Genomic DNA, 16,452 nt, shown 5'->3' on the forward strand with positions numbered 1-16,452 from the left:
TAATGAATGGGTGAATGGTATATATTGTATATGTACTGTTTTGCAGGTTATGAAGTGACTAGTATGGCCCAAATAGGATAGAAAATATGGTCTGCGTACCATTAATTTGAATGTAATTGGTCTAAAGTACCAAAGTTATTTTTCAATTCAAATATGGTCTGCGAACCATCAAATAGTTGTAATTAGTTATAGCTTATCCTATTTGAAGAAAATGGTGCCTCCCACGGAGATTTTCAAGACGGACTTTGAAGTCAAAGCTTCAAGATGAAGTCGGGCCATACTAGATCACATTTATCTTATGAATGTTTTAAGTTATTTATTGCTTTTAAATATGTCTTAAAATGCATGAGATCAAAAGCTTGATTATGTTGCATGATTAGGGATTTTAGTTCACTTAAAATCTAACCAACATAGTAAGAGCCTTAAGTTCCAAACTTAAAAAATTGAGTTAAAAGGTGCCATGCCAAAATATACACTTGCTTGGATATCCTTTACATCAATCTAGTAATAGTTTTCGCTCAGCGAGGTGTTACTTATTGGTCCTAAAGGGGCAAGGTACACAAATAATTGTGAGTACATGTTAGTTTTGGTGAAACTCAACGATATAAGTAAGGAGTCCTTTTATGTCGTGGCAAAATCGATAGGTTTACCTAATAAGTTCTTAGACGTACCTATCAACCAAGAATAGTTTCTAGACTATTAGCAAAAGGCTTTTGCTTACCTAAGATGTTCTAGGATTAAGTCGACAAACTGTGCTTAGTTCTTCAATGATTTTAGGATCTTGGAATCATTTTATTCACACCTGCCGGAACACATAACTTGAATAAAATTCTTAATAAACATTGAATTATGCATGTATGCTAGAATTTAAGTTTATTAAGAGAAACTGTGAATGGTTATTTATTTGTTTATTCTTTTCAATTGTAGTTTTTAATATGGCAAACAACAATTCATTCAACATTCGATCAATTCTCGAAAAGGAGAAGTTGAACGGGAAAAACTTCCTTGACTGGCAAAGGAACTTGCAAATAGTTCTTATGCAGGAAGAAAAGGAGTATGTCCTAGATGAGGCGATGCCCGAAGCTGCAGGCGACGGGGTCACTCGGGCAGCCCTCAATCGTTGGATTGATGCCAACAAGGATGTGAAATGTCTAATGCTCGCCACCATGAGTGCGGATCTCCAGAAAACGTTCATCAACTCAGATGCTTTCACAATCATCAGTGAGTTGAAGAACATGTTCCAAGATCTGGCTCGAGTCGAAAGATTCGAGACTCATAGGCAAATTCTTGAGACCAAGCTTAAGAAAGGCGAGCCCGTAAGTCCACATGTTCTCAAAATGATTGGACTCATTGAGAATATGAGTCGGCTGGATCAGCAATTTTCTCAGGAAATGGCTATAGACACCATCCTCCATTCTCTTCATAGCGGGTATGATCAGTTCAAACTGAACTACAGTATGAATAGTCTGGACAAAACGCTCACTGAGATTCACGGTATGCTGAAGACCGCTGAAAAGACGCTCAAAAGTGATAAGCAGGATGTGCTTATGGTGCGTGGGGGCAAGTTCAAGAAATCTGGAAAGAAGAGGAATGCTAAGAAAGGTGGCAACAAGGCCAGCCCAACTAAGCAAACTGGCGCCAAATCTGTAAAGAGGAAGGTCAGTCAACCCACTTCTGAATCCGAATGCTTCTACTGCAAGAAGAAGGGGCATTGGAAGAGAGATTGCTTGAAGCTAAAGGAAGATCAGAAGAACGGAACAGTCGTTCCATCTTCAGGTATTTTCGTTATAGACTGTATACTTGCTAATTCAACTTCTTGGGTATTAGATACAGGTTGTGGCTCACACTTATGTTCCAATCCACAGGGACTAAGAAGAAGTAGAAAGTTAAGCAAGGGTGAAGTCGACCTACGAGTGGGAAATGGAGCACGGATTGCTGCATTAGCTGTAGGAACTTACTATTTGTCGTTGCCCTCCGGGCTAGTTTTGGAACTGGAAGAATGTTTCCATGTTCCAAGTCTTACTAAAAACATCATTTCAGTTTCTTGCTTAGATGCTAAGGGATTTTCCTTTTTAATAAAAGACAATAGTTGTTCGTTTTATTTTAAAGAGATGTTTTATGGATCTGCTAGATTAGTCAATGGACTTTATTTATTAGATCACGACAAACAAGTATATAACATAAATACCAAAAAGGCCAAAAAGGATGATTCAGATCTCACCTATCTGTGGCATTGTCGATTAGGCCATATAAACTTGAAACGCTTAGAAAGACTTCAAAAGGAAGGAATTCTAGAACCATTTGACTTAGAGGATTATGGTAAATGCGAATCATGTTTACTTGGCAAAATGACAAAGCAACCTTTCTCTAAAGTTGGAGAAAGAGCAAATGAACTATTGGGTTTAATCCATACAGATGTATGTGGACCAATGAGTACAAATGCTAGAGGTGGTTTCAGCTACTTTATCACTTTCACTGATGACTTCAGTAGGTATGGTTATGTCTACCTAATGAAGCATAAGTCTGAATCCTTTGACAAATTCAAGGAATTTCAGAGTGAAGTAGAGAATCAATTAGGCAAGAAGATTAAGGCACTGCGGTCTGATAGAGGCGGTGAATATCTGAGCTATGAATTTGATGACCATCTGAAAGAATGTGGAATTCTATCAGAGTTGACTCCTCCTGGAACACCACAATGGAACGGTGTGTCGGAACGGAGGAACAGAACCTTGCTAGACATGGTCAGGTCAATGATGGGTCAGGCCGAACTTCCATTAGAATTTTGGGGACATGCACTAAATACAGCTGCACTCACTATAAATAGAGCTCCGTCTAAAGCTGTCGAAAAGACTCCATACGAATTATGGTTTGGAAAGCCTCCAAATGTGTCTTTTCTTAAGATTTGGGGATGTGAAGTATACGTCAAACGATTAATTTCCGACAAACTTCATCCAAAATCTGACAAATGTATCCTTGTGGGCTATCCAAAGGAAACAAAGGGGTATTACTTCTACAATACATCTGAGAACAAGGTGTTTGTTGCTCGAGATGGTGTCTTTTTGGAGAAAGATCACATTTCCAAAATGACAAGTGGGAGAAAAGTAGACCTCGAAGAAATTCGAGTCGAACAACAAACTCTAGAGAATGCTCAAGATGACATTCCGGATGAAACTCAGAGATCTTTAGAAGAATCTGGTGAGAATCATGGTCAATCTAGAAATGTTACCCCGCGTAGATCGCAAAGATATAGATCTCAACCGGAAAGGTACTTAGGTATTTTGACAAACGAGAGCTATGACGTTCTATTACTTGAAAGTGATGAACCTGCGACTTACAAACAAGCTATGACGAGCCCTAGCTCCAAGCAATGGCAAGAAGCCATGCAATCTGAATTGGACTCCATGTCTGAAAACCAAGTATGGGATTTGGTCGATTTGCCAGATGGCTACCAAGCCATTGGAAGCAAATGGGTTTTCAAACTGAAAAAGGACAAGGATGGGAAACTTGAAGTTTTCAAAGCTAGATTGGTTGCAAAAGGTTACAGGCAAGTCCACGGTGTGGATTACGATGAAACCTTTTCACCAGTTGCAATGCTAAAGTCTATTCGGATAATGTTAGCAATCGCTGCATATTACGATTACGAAATATGGCAGATGGATGTCAAAACTGCTTTCTTAAACGGCGTTTTAACAGAAACTGTGTTTATGACACAGCCTGAAGGTTTTGAGGATCCAAAGAATGCTAAAAAGGTATGCAAGCTAAAGAAATCAATCTACGGATTGAAGCAGGCATCCAGGAGCTGGAATATACGTTTTGATGAAGCAGTCAGTGACTTTGGTTTCATCAAGAACGCAGACGAATCTTGTGTATACAAGAAGGTCAGTGGGAGCAAAATTGCTTTCCTAGTATTATATGTCGACGACATATTACTTATCGGAAATGACATTCCTATGTTGAACTCTGTCAAGATTTGGCTTGGGAAATGTTTTTCGATGAAGGATCTAGGAGAAGCACAGTACATATTGGGCATCAAGATTTACAGAGATAGATCTAAAAGGATGATTGGACTTAGTCAAAGCACTTATATCAATAAGGTGCTTGATAGGTTCAAGATGGCGGACTCCAAGCGAGGCTACCTACCCATGTCTCACGGAATGACTCTAAGCAAGACTCAGTGCCCAAAAACACTTGATGAGCGTAGACGAATGAATGGGATTCCATATGCATCATTGATTGGTTCAATAATGTATGCTATGATATGTACACGCCCGGATGTTGCGTACGCACTCAGTGCTACGAGCAGATACCAGTCAGACCCAGGAGAGGCGCATTGGACTGCTGCCAAGAATATTTTGAAGTACCTGAAAAGGCACAAAGATGACTTCCTGGTCTATGGTGGAGATGATGAATTAATTGTTAAAGTCTATACGGACGCAAGTTTCCAAACCGACAAAGATGATTTCAGATCACAGTCTGGGTTTGTCTTCTGCCTCAACGGAGGAGCAGTAAGCTGGAAAAGTGCTAAGCAAAGCACCATTGCGGATTCTACAACTGAAGCGGAGTACATTGCTGCACATGAAGCAGCAAAGGAAGCTATATGGCTAAGGAAGTTCATAGGTGAACTTGGTGTAGTCCCCTCCATTAAAGGACCAATAGCCCTGTATTGTGACAATAACGGAGCTATTGCACAGGCAAAAGAGCCTAGACACCACCAGAGAGTCAAGCATGTACTTCGTAGATTTCACCTTCTACGAGAGTTCGTTGAAAGAAAAGAAGTTGAGATAAGCAAAATTGGAACTGATGACAACATATCAGATCCATTGACTAAACCTCTGCCGCAAGCGAAGCACAACTCGCACACTGCAGCTATGGGAATCAAGCATATTGGAGAATGGCTTTGATGTCTCTATTTAATGTTTTAAAGTTTTAGAGTTTAAATCTTTGTAAAACATTATTGGTTAATCATTCACAATAAATGAAATGAATTCATTTTTCCATTTAATTTGTGGTTTATTAAATGATGAGTCCCTTCAATTTGACGATATATTCAAGATAGACAGTCAGGACCAGTCCTGTGACTAAGAAATGTCTATCAAGTGAACTTGAATGTCAAAGGTTGAAAATGGTCCCTAATCGGAGTTTTCTATAAAATTGGACGCATAGAAAACGTTAGACGATTAGAATGCAAGATGACTAGTAGTTCTGTTTCTTGAACTATGTGGACATGGCAATGTCATAATCATTTGCATAGATACTTACTTTGGGAAGACTAGTATCGGACAAGACCTATGAAACTTTACTGTAAGAGATGAAAGTCTGTCATAAGTAAATTTCATTAAATTATTAGACACTAAATCCTCAATACCTGAGTGATTTGAGATTACTTGTTTGAGAACTGGTTGCTTTGACGTTGACCAACCGTCGCACCGTAAAAGGAGGCTATAAAGGCAACGCTCAGGTAATCACCTATCAAACGAAGTCTAATCTCAACATCGCAAGATTGGGATTGTCCTCCCATAAATCGGGATGAGATGCTTAAAAGTTGTACAAGGCCACTCGGAGAGCTAGAAACTGTGAAATGCATGGCCGTGCTCGGATGAATCATAGGCTATGATTATCTGTTTATTTGATCAGTTGAACTCTGAAACCGAGGAACACCTCTGGACATAATAAGGATGACAACTCTTACCTTATGTTCAAGAGCAAGCATCGAGCGACAAAGGAATTAGGAAATGCACACTTGTCCCTAAGGACAAGTGGGAGACTGAAGGAAATAATGCCCTTGGTCCAAGTATGCATTCTATGATAAGTCTAATAAATGCGGTTCAGTATTAATTAACAAGTTAATAATTCAGTGAGATCAAGTGAGCTGAATGCCTAGCTAGAGGCCGCTTCAGTTCAAGTGGAATTAATGATATTAATCCACAGCTTACTCTTGACTGAACCCGTAGGGTTACACAAATAGTACGTAAACGGATCAAGTATTTAATGGCATTAAATACTCCATCAATGAATATTCGGAATCGACGGATCTTGGTTTCAGTGGGAGCTGAGATCGTCACAGGCAAGAAATGAATACTCCGGAAACGATGATATTACCGGAAACGGAAATATGGATCGTATCGGAAATATAAATATTATCCAAGTCGTAGATGTTGCCGGAAACGGAAACATGGTACGTATCGGAAAATATTACCGGAAATGGAAATATTGCCAGAATCGGAAATATTGCCGGAAACGGAAATATTGTCAGAATCGGAAATATTATCGGAATCGGAAAATAATTCCGGAAACGGAAATATTAAATATTTGTTCGAAACGGAAATTAATTCCGGAATCGGAAATATTAAATATTGTTCGTATCGGAAATGAATTCCGGAATCGGAAATTTAATCGGAAGCGTATCGTACGAATAAGCATCGGACGAGGCCTGCCGGACGAGGGCCCAACACGAAGCCAGGCCATCGCCCAGCAAGCCAAGCGCGCCACACGAACAGCCAAGGCCACGCCAGGCCCAGCGCAAGGCCAGGCCCAGCAGGCCGTGGCAGCGCGCACAGCGCGCGCAGCGCGCGCAGGAGCTACGTGGGCTTGTAGCTCGCGTAGGCCTCGCTGCGTGGGCTGCTGCTCGCACGCACGCGCATGGGCGGCCCATCGTGGCTGCCATGTGTGTGTGCGTAAGTGTTTGTGTTCATGCACGATTCCTAAATCATGCAGAGTTCGGTTAATGATTAAATTCCTAATTCTATTTGATAAATTAATTAATTAGAGTTCTTGTAGGATTCTAGGTTTAATTAATTTGTATCTGAATAGGATTCCAATTCCCTTTCCATACCCCTATAAATTTGTGGCCTGGGTTCACAATTTATAACGAGTTTCAAAGTATTCAAAGTGAGTTTTTGAGAGAAAAATTCAGCCACACATCTTGCTCAAAAGTGCCGAAAATTCTAGTACCTTAAGGGCGATTCTAGTTGGTCAATCTTAAGGCGGATCCGGACGTGCTGTGGACTATCTACGGAGGGACGACACTTGGAGTCCTAAAGACTTGTTCTTGTTCGGTTCGGGCGCAGCTAGGGAGGGCACGCAACAAAGAGTATGCATCTAAATTATGCTATATGATTATGTGTAAATAATATGTAATCCTGGGTTAATGGTTGTTTCCGCATGATTTATGTAATATCATATGTATCATAACCTAACATTATGGATCTGCAAGATTAATCAATGGACTTTAGGTGTTGGATCACGATAAATAGACTTATAACAGAAATTCTAAAACGGCCAAAATGAAATATTCAAATCTCACCTATCTGTGGCATTGTTGATTAGGCCATATTAACATGAAAAGCATGGAAAAACTTCAGAAAGAAAGAATTCTAGAGCCATTTGAGTTAGAGGATTTTGGCGAATCCCAATCATGCTTAGTTGGTAAAAGGAAAAAAAAGTAATATTTCTCTAAGGTTGGAGAAAGAGCAAGTGATATATTGGAACTAATCCATACAGATGTGTGCGGCCAAATGAGTTCAAATGCTAGAGGTGGTTTTAGCTATTTTATCACTTTCAATGATGACTTCAGTAGATATGGTTATGTCAACCTAATGAAGCATAAGTCTGAATCCTTTACCAAATTTAAGGAATTTCATAGGGAAGTAGAGAATCAACTAGGCAAGAAGATTAAAGCACTGCGTTCTGATAGAGGTGGTGAATATATGAGCTATGAATTTGATGACCATCAGAAAGAATGTGGAATGTTGTCAGAATTGACTCATCCTGGAACACCGCGATAGAATGGTGTGTCAGAATAGAGGAATAGAACCTTGCTTGACATGGTTCGATCAATGATGGGTCAGGACGAACTTCCAATAGAACTTTGGAGACATGCACTAAATACAGCTACACTCACACTAAATAGAGCTCCGTCAAAAGTTTTCGTTAAGACTCCATATGAGTTATGGACGGGAAACCCTCCAAAAGTGTCTTTTCTTAAGATTTGGGGTTGTGAAGTATATGTCAAAAGCTTAATTTCTGACAAACTTTAACCAAAATCTGACAAATGTATCCTTGTGGGCTACCCAAAGGAGACAAAGGGGTATTACTTCTACAATACATCTGAGAACAAGGTTTTTGTTCCTCGAGATGGTATATTTTTGGAAAGACAACACATTTCCAAAATGACAAGTGGGAGAAAAGTAGACCTCAAAGAACTTTAAGTCGAACAACAAACTCTGGAGAATGATCAAAATGATATTAAGGTTGAAACTCAAAGAACTTTAGAAGTGTCTAGTGAGGACCAAGAACCAAATAGAATTGTTTCCCCGTGTAGATAGAAAAGGTCTAGGGTTCATCCAAAGAGATATGTACGTATCTTAATGTCTCAAAGCCATGAAGTTCTATTGATTGAAAGCGATGAACCTGTGACCTACAAACAAGATATGACGAGCCCTAGCTCCAAGCAATCGCGAGAAGCTATACAATCTAAAAATGACTCCACGCTGAAAACCAAGTTTGGGATTTGGTCGATTTTCCAGATGGCTACCAAGCCATTGGAAGCTAATGGGTTTTGATGTCCTTTAAATAATTTTATGTTTTTATATTTTATTTTAAATACTTTGTAAAATATTTATGGTTAATCATTCATAGAAATGAACAAATTTCATATTTCCAATTAATTTTGTGGTTTATTAAATGATTAGTCCTTTCAATTTGAAAGTATATCCAAGATAGAATGTCAGGATCAGTCCCGTGACTAAGAAACGTCTATCAAGTGAAGTTGAATGTCAAAAGTTGAAAATATATGGTCCCTGGTCGGGAGTTTTGTATAAAGGTGGGCGCATAGGAAACATTAGACCACTAGAATGAAAGATGACTAGTAGTTATGTTTCTTGATGGACATGACAATGTCGTAATCATTTGCATATATACTTATTTGATAAGATTAGTATTGGACATACCTACACTTTAAGTGATGTAAAAATATGTCATAAGTAAATTTCATAAACTTATTAGTCATTAATCCTTGAAGACCTGAGTGATTTGGGATTACTTGTTTGAGAACTTGTTAGTTTAACGTTGTCAACCGTTGCATCGTAAAAGGAGGCTATAACAGCAACGCTCGGGTAATCACCTTTCAAACGAAGTCTAACCTCAAGATCGCAAGATTGGGATTGTCCTCTCACAAATTGGGATGAGATGCCAAAATTTGTACAAAGGGCACTCGGTGAGCTAGAAACAGTAAAATTCATGACCTGCGTAGATGGATCATATGCTATGATCATCTATTTATTTGATCAGTACCTCTGGACGTATTAGGATGACCATTCTTACCCTATGTTCATGAGGAGGCACCAAGCGACAAAGGAATTAGGAAATGCACACTTGTCCCTTAGGACACATGGGAGATTGAAGGAAATATGTCCTTGCTCCAAGTTTGCATTTAATGCATTAATGCAATAAATGCGGTTCAGTATTAATTAAGCAAGTTAATTATTCAGTGAGATTAAGTAATTTGAATGTCTAGCTAGAGGACGCTTCATTTCAAGTGGAATTAATTTTAATGCCACAACTTACTCTTGACTGAGCCTATAAGGTCACACAAATAGTACGTGAACGGATTTAGTATTTAGGTGAATATAATATTCAGTAAATACTCTAATAATGGATATTCGGAAATGACGGTTGTTGGTTTCAGTGAGAGCTAAAAAAACCATCAAAAGGCAAAGAGGATAATATTGTCTGAAACAAAGATATTTCCAGAAACGGAAATATGGTTCGTATCGGAAATAGTATTGAAATCACAAATGTTACGCGGAAATGAAATGTTGTCGGAAACGGAAATAGAGTTCAAATCGGAAATATAAATATTACCGGAATCGAAGATATTACTGAAAACGGAAATATGGTTCGAATAAAAAATATTATTAGAAATAGAAATATTGTCGCTAACGGAAATATTGCCGAAAACGGAAATATTGAAAATATTACCGAAAACGGAAATATTGTTCGAATTGTAAATATTACCGAAACCGGAAAACGAATCGGATACGCGAAGTTCGAGACAAGCCATTGATTTTTCCGCAAGGCCAAGCCCATCGGCGTGGCACAAAGCCAACGCGCAACGAGCGACAGGCCAGCGCGCAAGCGCTAACCCATCGCTCAGCGTGCCAGTTCATGAGTAAGTGCACGGGCCTGCTCGTAAGGCCCAGCGCCTGCACCAGCGCCCAAGGCCCAAGGCCCAGCGCGCATAGCTAGCCCATGCGCCTGGCTTAGGCGTTAAACTTGCTTGCACGACAAGCATTGGGCAACAGGTTATGCATGATCGCCAGGTTCATATGCTAGGGTTTTAGGGAGTTTTCCTAAAACTTCCTAATCCTAAACTATGGTTTGGTATCCTAGAGTTTTCCTATTTTCTATATATAAGTGTCCTATATATGTACATAGAATTATACGTGATTTTTCACACATTCCCTATCACCTATAAGTGAGATCCCGAATTCATAAAATCATATATTGAGATTCTACTTAGTCTAATTTGAGGCGGATCCGAACGTGTTGTGGGCTATCAACGGAGGGACGACATTAGGTGTCCTAAACTTGTTCTTGTTCGGTTCAGGAGAAATTAGGGAAGGAACGCATCATTTATTGTATATATATTCAATTATGCTAAATGATTATGTGAATTTACTTGGATTCTAGAAATTATAGTTTTTTCGCATGTCAATGGAATTGTTCATAACCTAACAGCTCCACAGTTATGTATCAGGATAATGGCAGCATGTATTGCACAACTTAAAGAAGGATATATCAAATGCGATATGCTTCTTACATTATTGTTTTCTTTCACTCCCTTCCTTATCTCTTCACCTTACATTTACTATATATTTTTATTTTTATAATTATAACATCCTTACATTTACTATATTTATTTCTTAATTAGCTTACATTTTAATTTTCTTACCTTATTTTAGGTTTTCTATTTTCTCTCCCCTTTTAAGAAGGAAATACTCACATTTATCATAATTTTCCATTATAAAATTATTCACATGCACACGCTGTTATTTGAAAAAGTAAAAAATGAGGCAAGTATTATTGCACGTGGTCATGCAATCACTTATTTTCTCCTCAATATTACTCGTTAGCGCAAACGCTGCAACTAATACACATTTTGAGGCCATCTACCAATTTGGTGACTCCCTATCCGACACCGGCAACTTCGTTAGGGAGCCTACCGGAGGAAACTCCGCCTACAATAAACTCCCTTACGGCCAAACCATAAAACACCCAACGGGTCGTGCATCCGATGGGCTTCTTATTGTGGATTACATTGGTATGTGTCATGAAATACTGTGCATATCTTTATTCGTTTTTATGTTTCATACAATATGTTTTTATTCTTCTTTTCATAGTTTGTGTTACATAAATGATTAAGTCTTTTTGTTTTATTCGAAAATCTTCCAAAATTATTTTAAGAAATTAAAAGCGAAATACCACTTTAAAAACAATTATTCAATTTGAGAATAAATAAAAGTTTTAGAAACACCTTCTACATATCCACAACCAGTTTTTATTTGTTTATGTCAAAAAAAAAGTTTTTCACTTGTTTATGTCAAAAAAATTTATTGATGTTAAGACTTTTATTTTTTGAAGGGTAATTACATGCTCTCTCTCTCTCTCTCTCTCTCTCTCTCTCTCTCACACACACACACACACACACACACACGTGCGCGTGCACACACACACTTTTAGAAATGTATCACAAAATCATGCGTCGGGTTTGATATAATTAACATTTAGTATTTATTATTTTGAGGGAAAATTAATATTTAGTATTTAATTAGTATAAATAAATGTTTTTATTTTAGCTTCATATAAATTAGTGAATAAATTTTAATTTATCCTTCTATTACCCAAAAACTAGATTGTGAACACATTTGTACATTATTAATTATGTGCATCAAAGAAGGAAGAGTTAACCCCATTATTAAGTCTAAGTTTTGCAAAAAAATCCCGATCAAGGACCTTACAGTTTCTTTTTCACCTTTTAGGATCTCATCTTTCATTTACGGTCAAAGTTAACTATTGTTGTTAAAGAAAAGATAGGTCTTTGAGATAAGAAATATTACAACAACAACAACAACAAAGCCTTAGTCCCAAAATGATTTGGGGCCGGCTAACATGAATCGTCGTAGGAGATCGTCATTGTCACCAATCAAACCAGAAAAGAGCAGGAAGTAAAAAGAAAAAAAACAAGGAAGAGAAAGTGAAATTAATGAAAGTAGGATAAGAGAAAAAATATATATATATATATATATATATATATATATATATATATATATATATATATATATATATATATATATATATATATATATATATATATATATATATATATATATATATATATAATAGAAGAAATATTGTAAGAGATAATAAAATAAGTAAAATAAGTGCATTTCAAAATAGCATGTGAAATTAAAAAAAAAAAAAAAAAACTGAAAGAATTTTTAAAATAAAATAAAAGTAAAATAAAAATAAAAATAAAAATACAAATAAAGAGAATCAGAAACATTGAAGTTGTGTAAGTCAAATGAAGTCATCAATGTATATTCTCTCCCTCCACTCTGTCCTATCCAACGCCATATTTTCCTCAATCCAACGCCATAGTTGAGATAAGAAATATGAAAACAAAAAATTTGTTATTGTTATCATTTTCTCTCTTCTCTATTTTCCCTCTCTTCTACCGGCAGACGTACCGCTCGCACCACCTTATTTCACTTTCCTCCATTAATGGAAATTAATCCATTCCGATTCACAAATTAGCAATATATAATTTGATAAAAAAAAATGATAAGCAACTAATTTTTAATACACACCACATATTATTTATCACAAAAACACAACAAAAATGAGGAGAACAAGTTTTTAAATCCAGAACCCTTTCTGCCATCAACCAACATAATGGAAACAAGAAAGAAATCACCATACCCACCCACATTATGAACCACCTCATTACCCAAATACTACCACAACTCCAACAATCTCTACATTCGATTCGGAAAATTGGATAAGTTCAAGTTCTTTGTTGTTAGAACTAGATCTTGAGCCCGTTTGCTCGTTTAGCCGTCCTTTAAATTTATAGTTTTATTGAACACTTGTGATTTTAGTTGGAATATAGGATTTAAATAGAGGTGATCGAAATTTGTAGTTCAAAAAAGTATATAAATCAAATGGTAAATTAGTATTGATGTTAAGGAGGGAGATGAAGTGGAAGTGGTTGAGGGAATAAACTTAAATATGGTGAATTGATGTTAAACGAGGAAGATGAAGTGGAAGAGAAATTAGAGCTATAAAATAGATGTAGAAAACAACAAAAGAAAAAGTGAAATAAAAATAAAAAATTGATGGCTGAAAGGATAGGGCGACACATGTCACCTAATTATATATGGTTTCACTTTTTAAATACTAGATATAGATTGTTCAAAAGTGTTAGATCTGAAACCTAAAAGCTAAAACAACCATATAAGTCAACTAAGTGCTTGAATTTGGCTTAGTGATAAGAGTAGAGAGAGTAGTGGCAAAAAAATGAAAATGGAGGCGCTCTTTGATTAGTCTAAGGAAGATTTTTTTTGACATAACAACCGTCTCAATTGATGAGTAAAAAGGTTGAGGTCTTTACTGGTGATTTTTGTCAAAACTAAGGTCCAAATTATGGGGTTTAACTCAAATAGAGAAAGTTTGCAAAAAGGTACCCCCTACGTATATTATGATAAATATAATGGACATGAAATATGTTTCTCACGTTCTTTTATCAAAATATTAGCACGTTTTTTAATTTAACATATGAGCATGTAGAGTTAAAATTATACACATGCCTCTAAAATCCAGGCTTTGGTTCTTGGGTAACTATTAACTAACAATTTGGGATTATTTTTGATAGCAATGTACTTCCATCTACCTCAATTGAACCCATATCTTGCCACCGGAAGTGACTTCACGCATGGTGTGAATTTCGCCGTAATTGGCGCTACTGCTAATGGTGGAGGAAATTCTTTGGCTAAGCAACTTGGTTGGTTTAAAACTCACCTTACCTCAACCTTCCATAATCCAGCAGGTATATACATTTTACAATACTTAATATGCATTTGTATGATTAATTTCATATCTTAAGGCACATTTAACACTAATTTGTATTGTTGCAGCAATCAAAGAAAGACTCCAAAAGTCATTAATTCTAATGGGAGAAATTGGAGGCAATGACTTCAATGGTCCGTTCAATGAACACAAATCAATACAAGAAGTAACCAAGCTTGTCCCCGGAGTTGTAAAAGCCATCAAAGACGCGGTTGAGGTAAGTTAGAGTGTCAATTTCAGTTACGTTCAAACTCGAACTTACTAGTGCATAATTTTTGGTTATTTATGCTCCGGTTGGGTCAATTTCAATTATTTACAAACTTAGACTTACTAGTTAATAACTCGGGTTTATGTCAAGTAACCAGATAAATATTAATTGATTAAATTATAACCAAATTTTTTTTGTTTAATTATATTGCAGGAAGTGATTGGCCTTGGGGCTGCTAATATTGTAGTGCCAGGAAACTTTCCAATCGGTTGTGTGCCTATTTACCTTGTTCAATTCGCCACAAATGACACCTCAAAATATGATGAACTCCAATGCCTGAAAGACTACAATGACTTCTCAAAGTCCTACAATCATCAATTGTTACAAGCAATCCAACAATTGCAACAAGAGCATCCGGATGTGGCAATTGTTTATGCAGACTACTATTCTGCATTGACTTTGACTATTAGAAATGCTCTAAATTTAGGTGATGTTTGAATCTTTACAAAATTACATATTGTCACACCATCTTTTAATGTTTTTTACTAATGTTTTGACCTGTTTAGGGATCGAGCAAGATGGTACCAAAAAGGCTTGTTGTGGAACTGGTAATAATCCTCACAACTTTGGCTCACAAAGTTGTGGTAGTCCAGGATCTCTAGTGTGTCCGGACCCTAGTAAGAGGGTGAATTGGGATGGAGTTCATATGACTCAACAAGGAAACAAAGGTGTTGCAGATGAGTTAATAAAACAGTTTGTACCCACACTTCAAAAACATAATCGGTAACCTGATAGATGGTTAAGTTGATCTTAGATAATGCAACTTATAGAATCTCATATGGTTTAAGAAGAAATTTCAGAAAACAATTTTCTAACATCTAAAACCAATCTCATGTATAAACTAATATGAATCATAAAGTAGTTGGAACGGGTATACAACTATGAAGTTGAATCCCAAGTGTGATTCCTATATTACTTCTACAGAAGCATTAAACTATGATATGATTAATAGGATATTTAATTTTCTAACAATTTCTTGGAAACGATCTACAGACTTTGTAATTTCTATGTAATGGTTTTATACCGTTTCTCGAATTAATGAAATACAAAACTCTTTTTCCTTGTAAAGTTAACACTTACAAGTACATAGTACAATATACTTTTTCCATGTTTACCCCATGTTTAATTTCATTATTTATGGTTTTACTTATGAGAAAGAAAATCTTCAAGTAGAAATGTATAACTAATATGAAAAATGGAAAAATAAGTATATTAACATTGGAGAAAAATCAATCGTGGATGTCGTGACTTTCTATCATCAACATATTGATAGTTGATAGTATAATTGCCACCGACGGATCCAGGGGTGGTTCTAGGTGGGCCTTGGCCAACCTCATCAACAAATTTTGTGATATAAATTATTTCTTCAAAAGGTAACATAACAATGCAATGGTATAGTTGGTGATTGAATTGTGCAGCAAATCAGGGAGTGAAGTGTCCACATGTGTGGTTGCTTATTCTAATCCCACATCAAGATACTAGTCAGACCTAAGAGAGGCACATTCGACTGCTGCCAAGAACATTTTGAAGTACCTGAAAAGGCATAAAGATGATTTCCTGGTCTATGGTGGAGATGATGAATTAATTGTTAAAGGTTATACGGACGCAGGTTTCCAAGCCGACAAAGATGATTTCAGATCACAATCTGGGTTTGTCTTCTGCCTCAACGGAGGTGCAGTAAGCTGGAAAAGTGCTAAGCGAAGCAATATTGCGGATTCTACAACTAAAGTGGAGTACATTGTTGCAGTTGAAGCAGCAAAGGAAGCTATTTGGCTAAGGAAGTTCATTGGTGAACTTGGTGTAGTCCCCTCCATTAAAGGACCAATAGCTCTATATTGTGACAATAACGGAGCTATTGCACAGGAAAAGGAGCCTAGACACCACCAGAGAGTCAAACATGTACTTCGTAGATGGAACTGACGGCGACAACATCTCAGATCCATTGACTAAACCTCTACCGCAAAGGAAGCACAACTCGCACACGCAGCTTTGTGAATCAAGCATGTTGGAGAATGACTTTGATGTCCTTATTAAATGTTTTAAAGTTTTAGAGTTTAATA

At 36.9% G+C, this 16,452-nt stretch overlaps 1 protein-coding gene across 1 annotated transcript; it reads left to right on the forward strand.

Moving 5' to 3' along the window:
- Nucleotides 1-11,030: 11,030 nt before the first annotated feature.
- Nucleotides 11,031-15,487, forward strand: LOC110785120 (acetylajmalan esterase-like). Its single transcript, XM_021989561.2, has 5 exons — nt 11,031-11,320; nt 13,931-14,104; nt 14,193-14,341; nt 14,546-14,819; nt 14,899-15,487. The coding sequence occupies exons 1-5, from the start codon at nt 11,068-11,070 to the stop codon at nt 15,117-15,119; spliced, it is 1,071 nt and encodes a 356-aa protein (XP_021845253.1). The 5' UTR covers nt 11,031-11,067; the 3' UTR covers nt 15,120-15,487.
- Nucleotides 15,488-16,452: the final 965 nt, after the last annotated feature.

This window comes from Spinacia oleracea, chromosome 5 (assembly GCF_020520425.1).
Source record: "Spinacia oleracea cultivar Varoflay chromosome 5, BTI_SOV_V1, whole genome shotgun sequence".
Classification (NCBI taxonomy): Eukaryota; Viridiplantae; Streptophyta; class Magnoliopsida; order Caryophyllales; family Amaranthaceae; genus Spinacia; species Spinacia oleracea.

Excerpts from the sequence above, each read along its gene's own strand:
- LOC110785120 (XM_021989561.2), top strand. The coding sequence starts at position 11,068 with ATGAGGCAAGTATTATTGCACGTGGTCATGCAATCACTTATTTTCTCC. Across the intron at positions 14,105-14,192 it reads AACCTTCCATAATCCAGCAG|CAATCAAAGAAAGACTCCAA; the intron begins GTATATACATTT and ends GTATTGTTGCAG. Across the intron at positions 14,820-14,898 it reads TAGAAATGCTCTAAATTTAG|GGATCGAGCAAGATGGTACC; the intron begins GTGATGTTTGAA and ends TGACCTGTTTAG.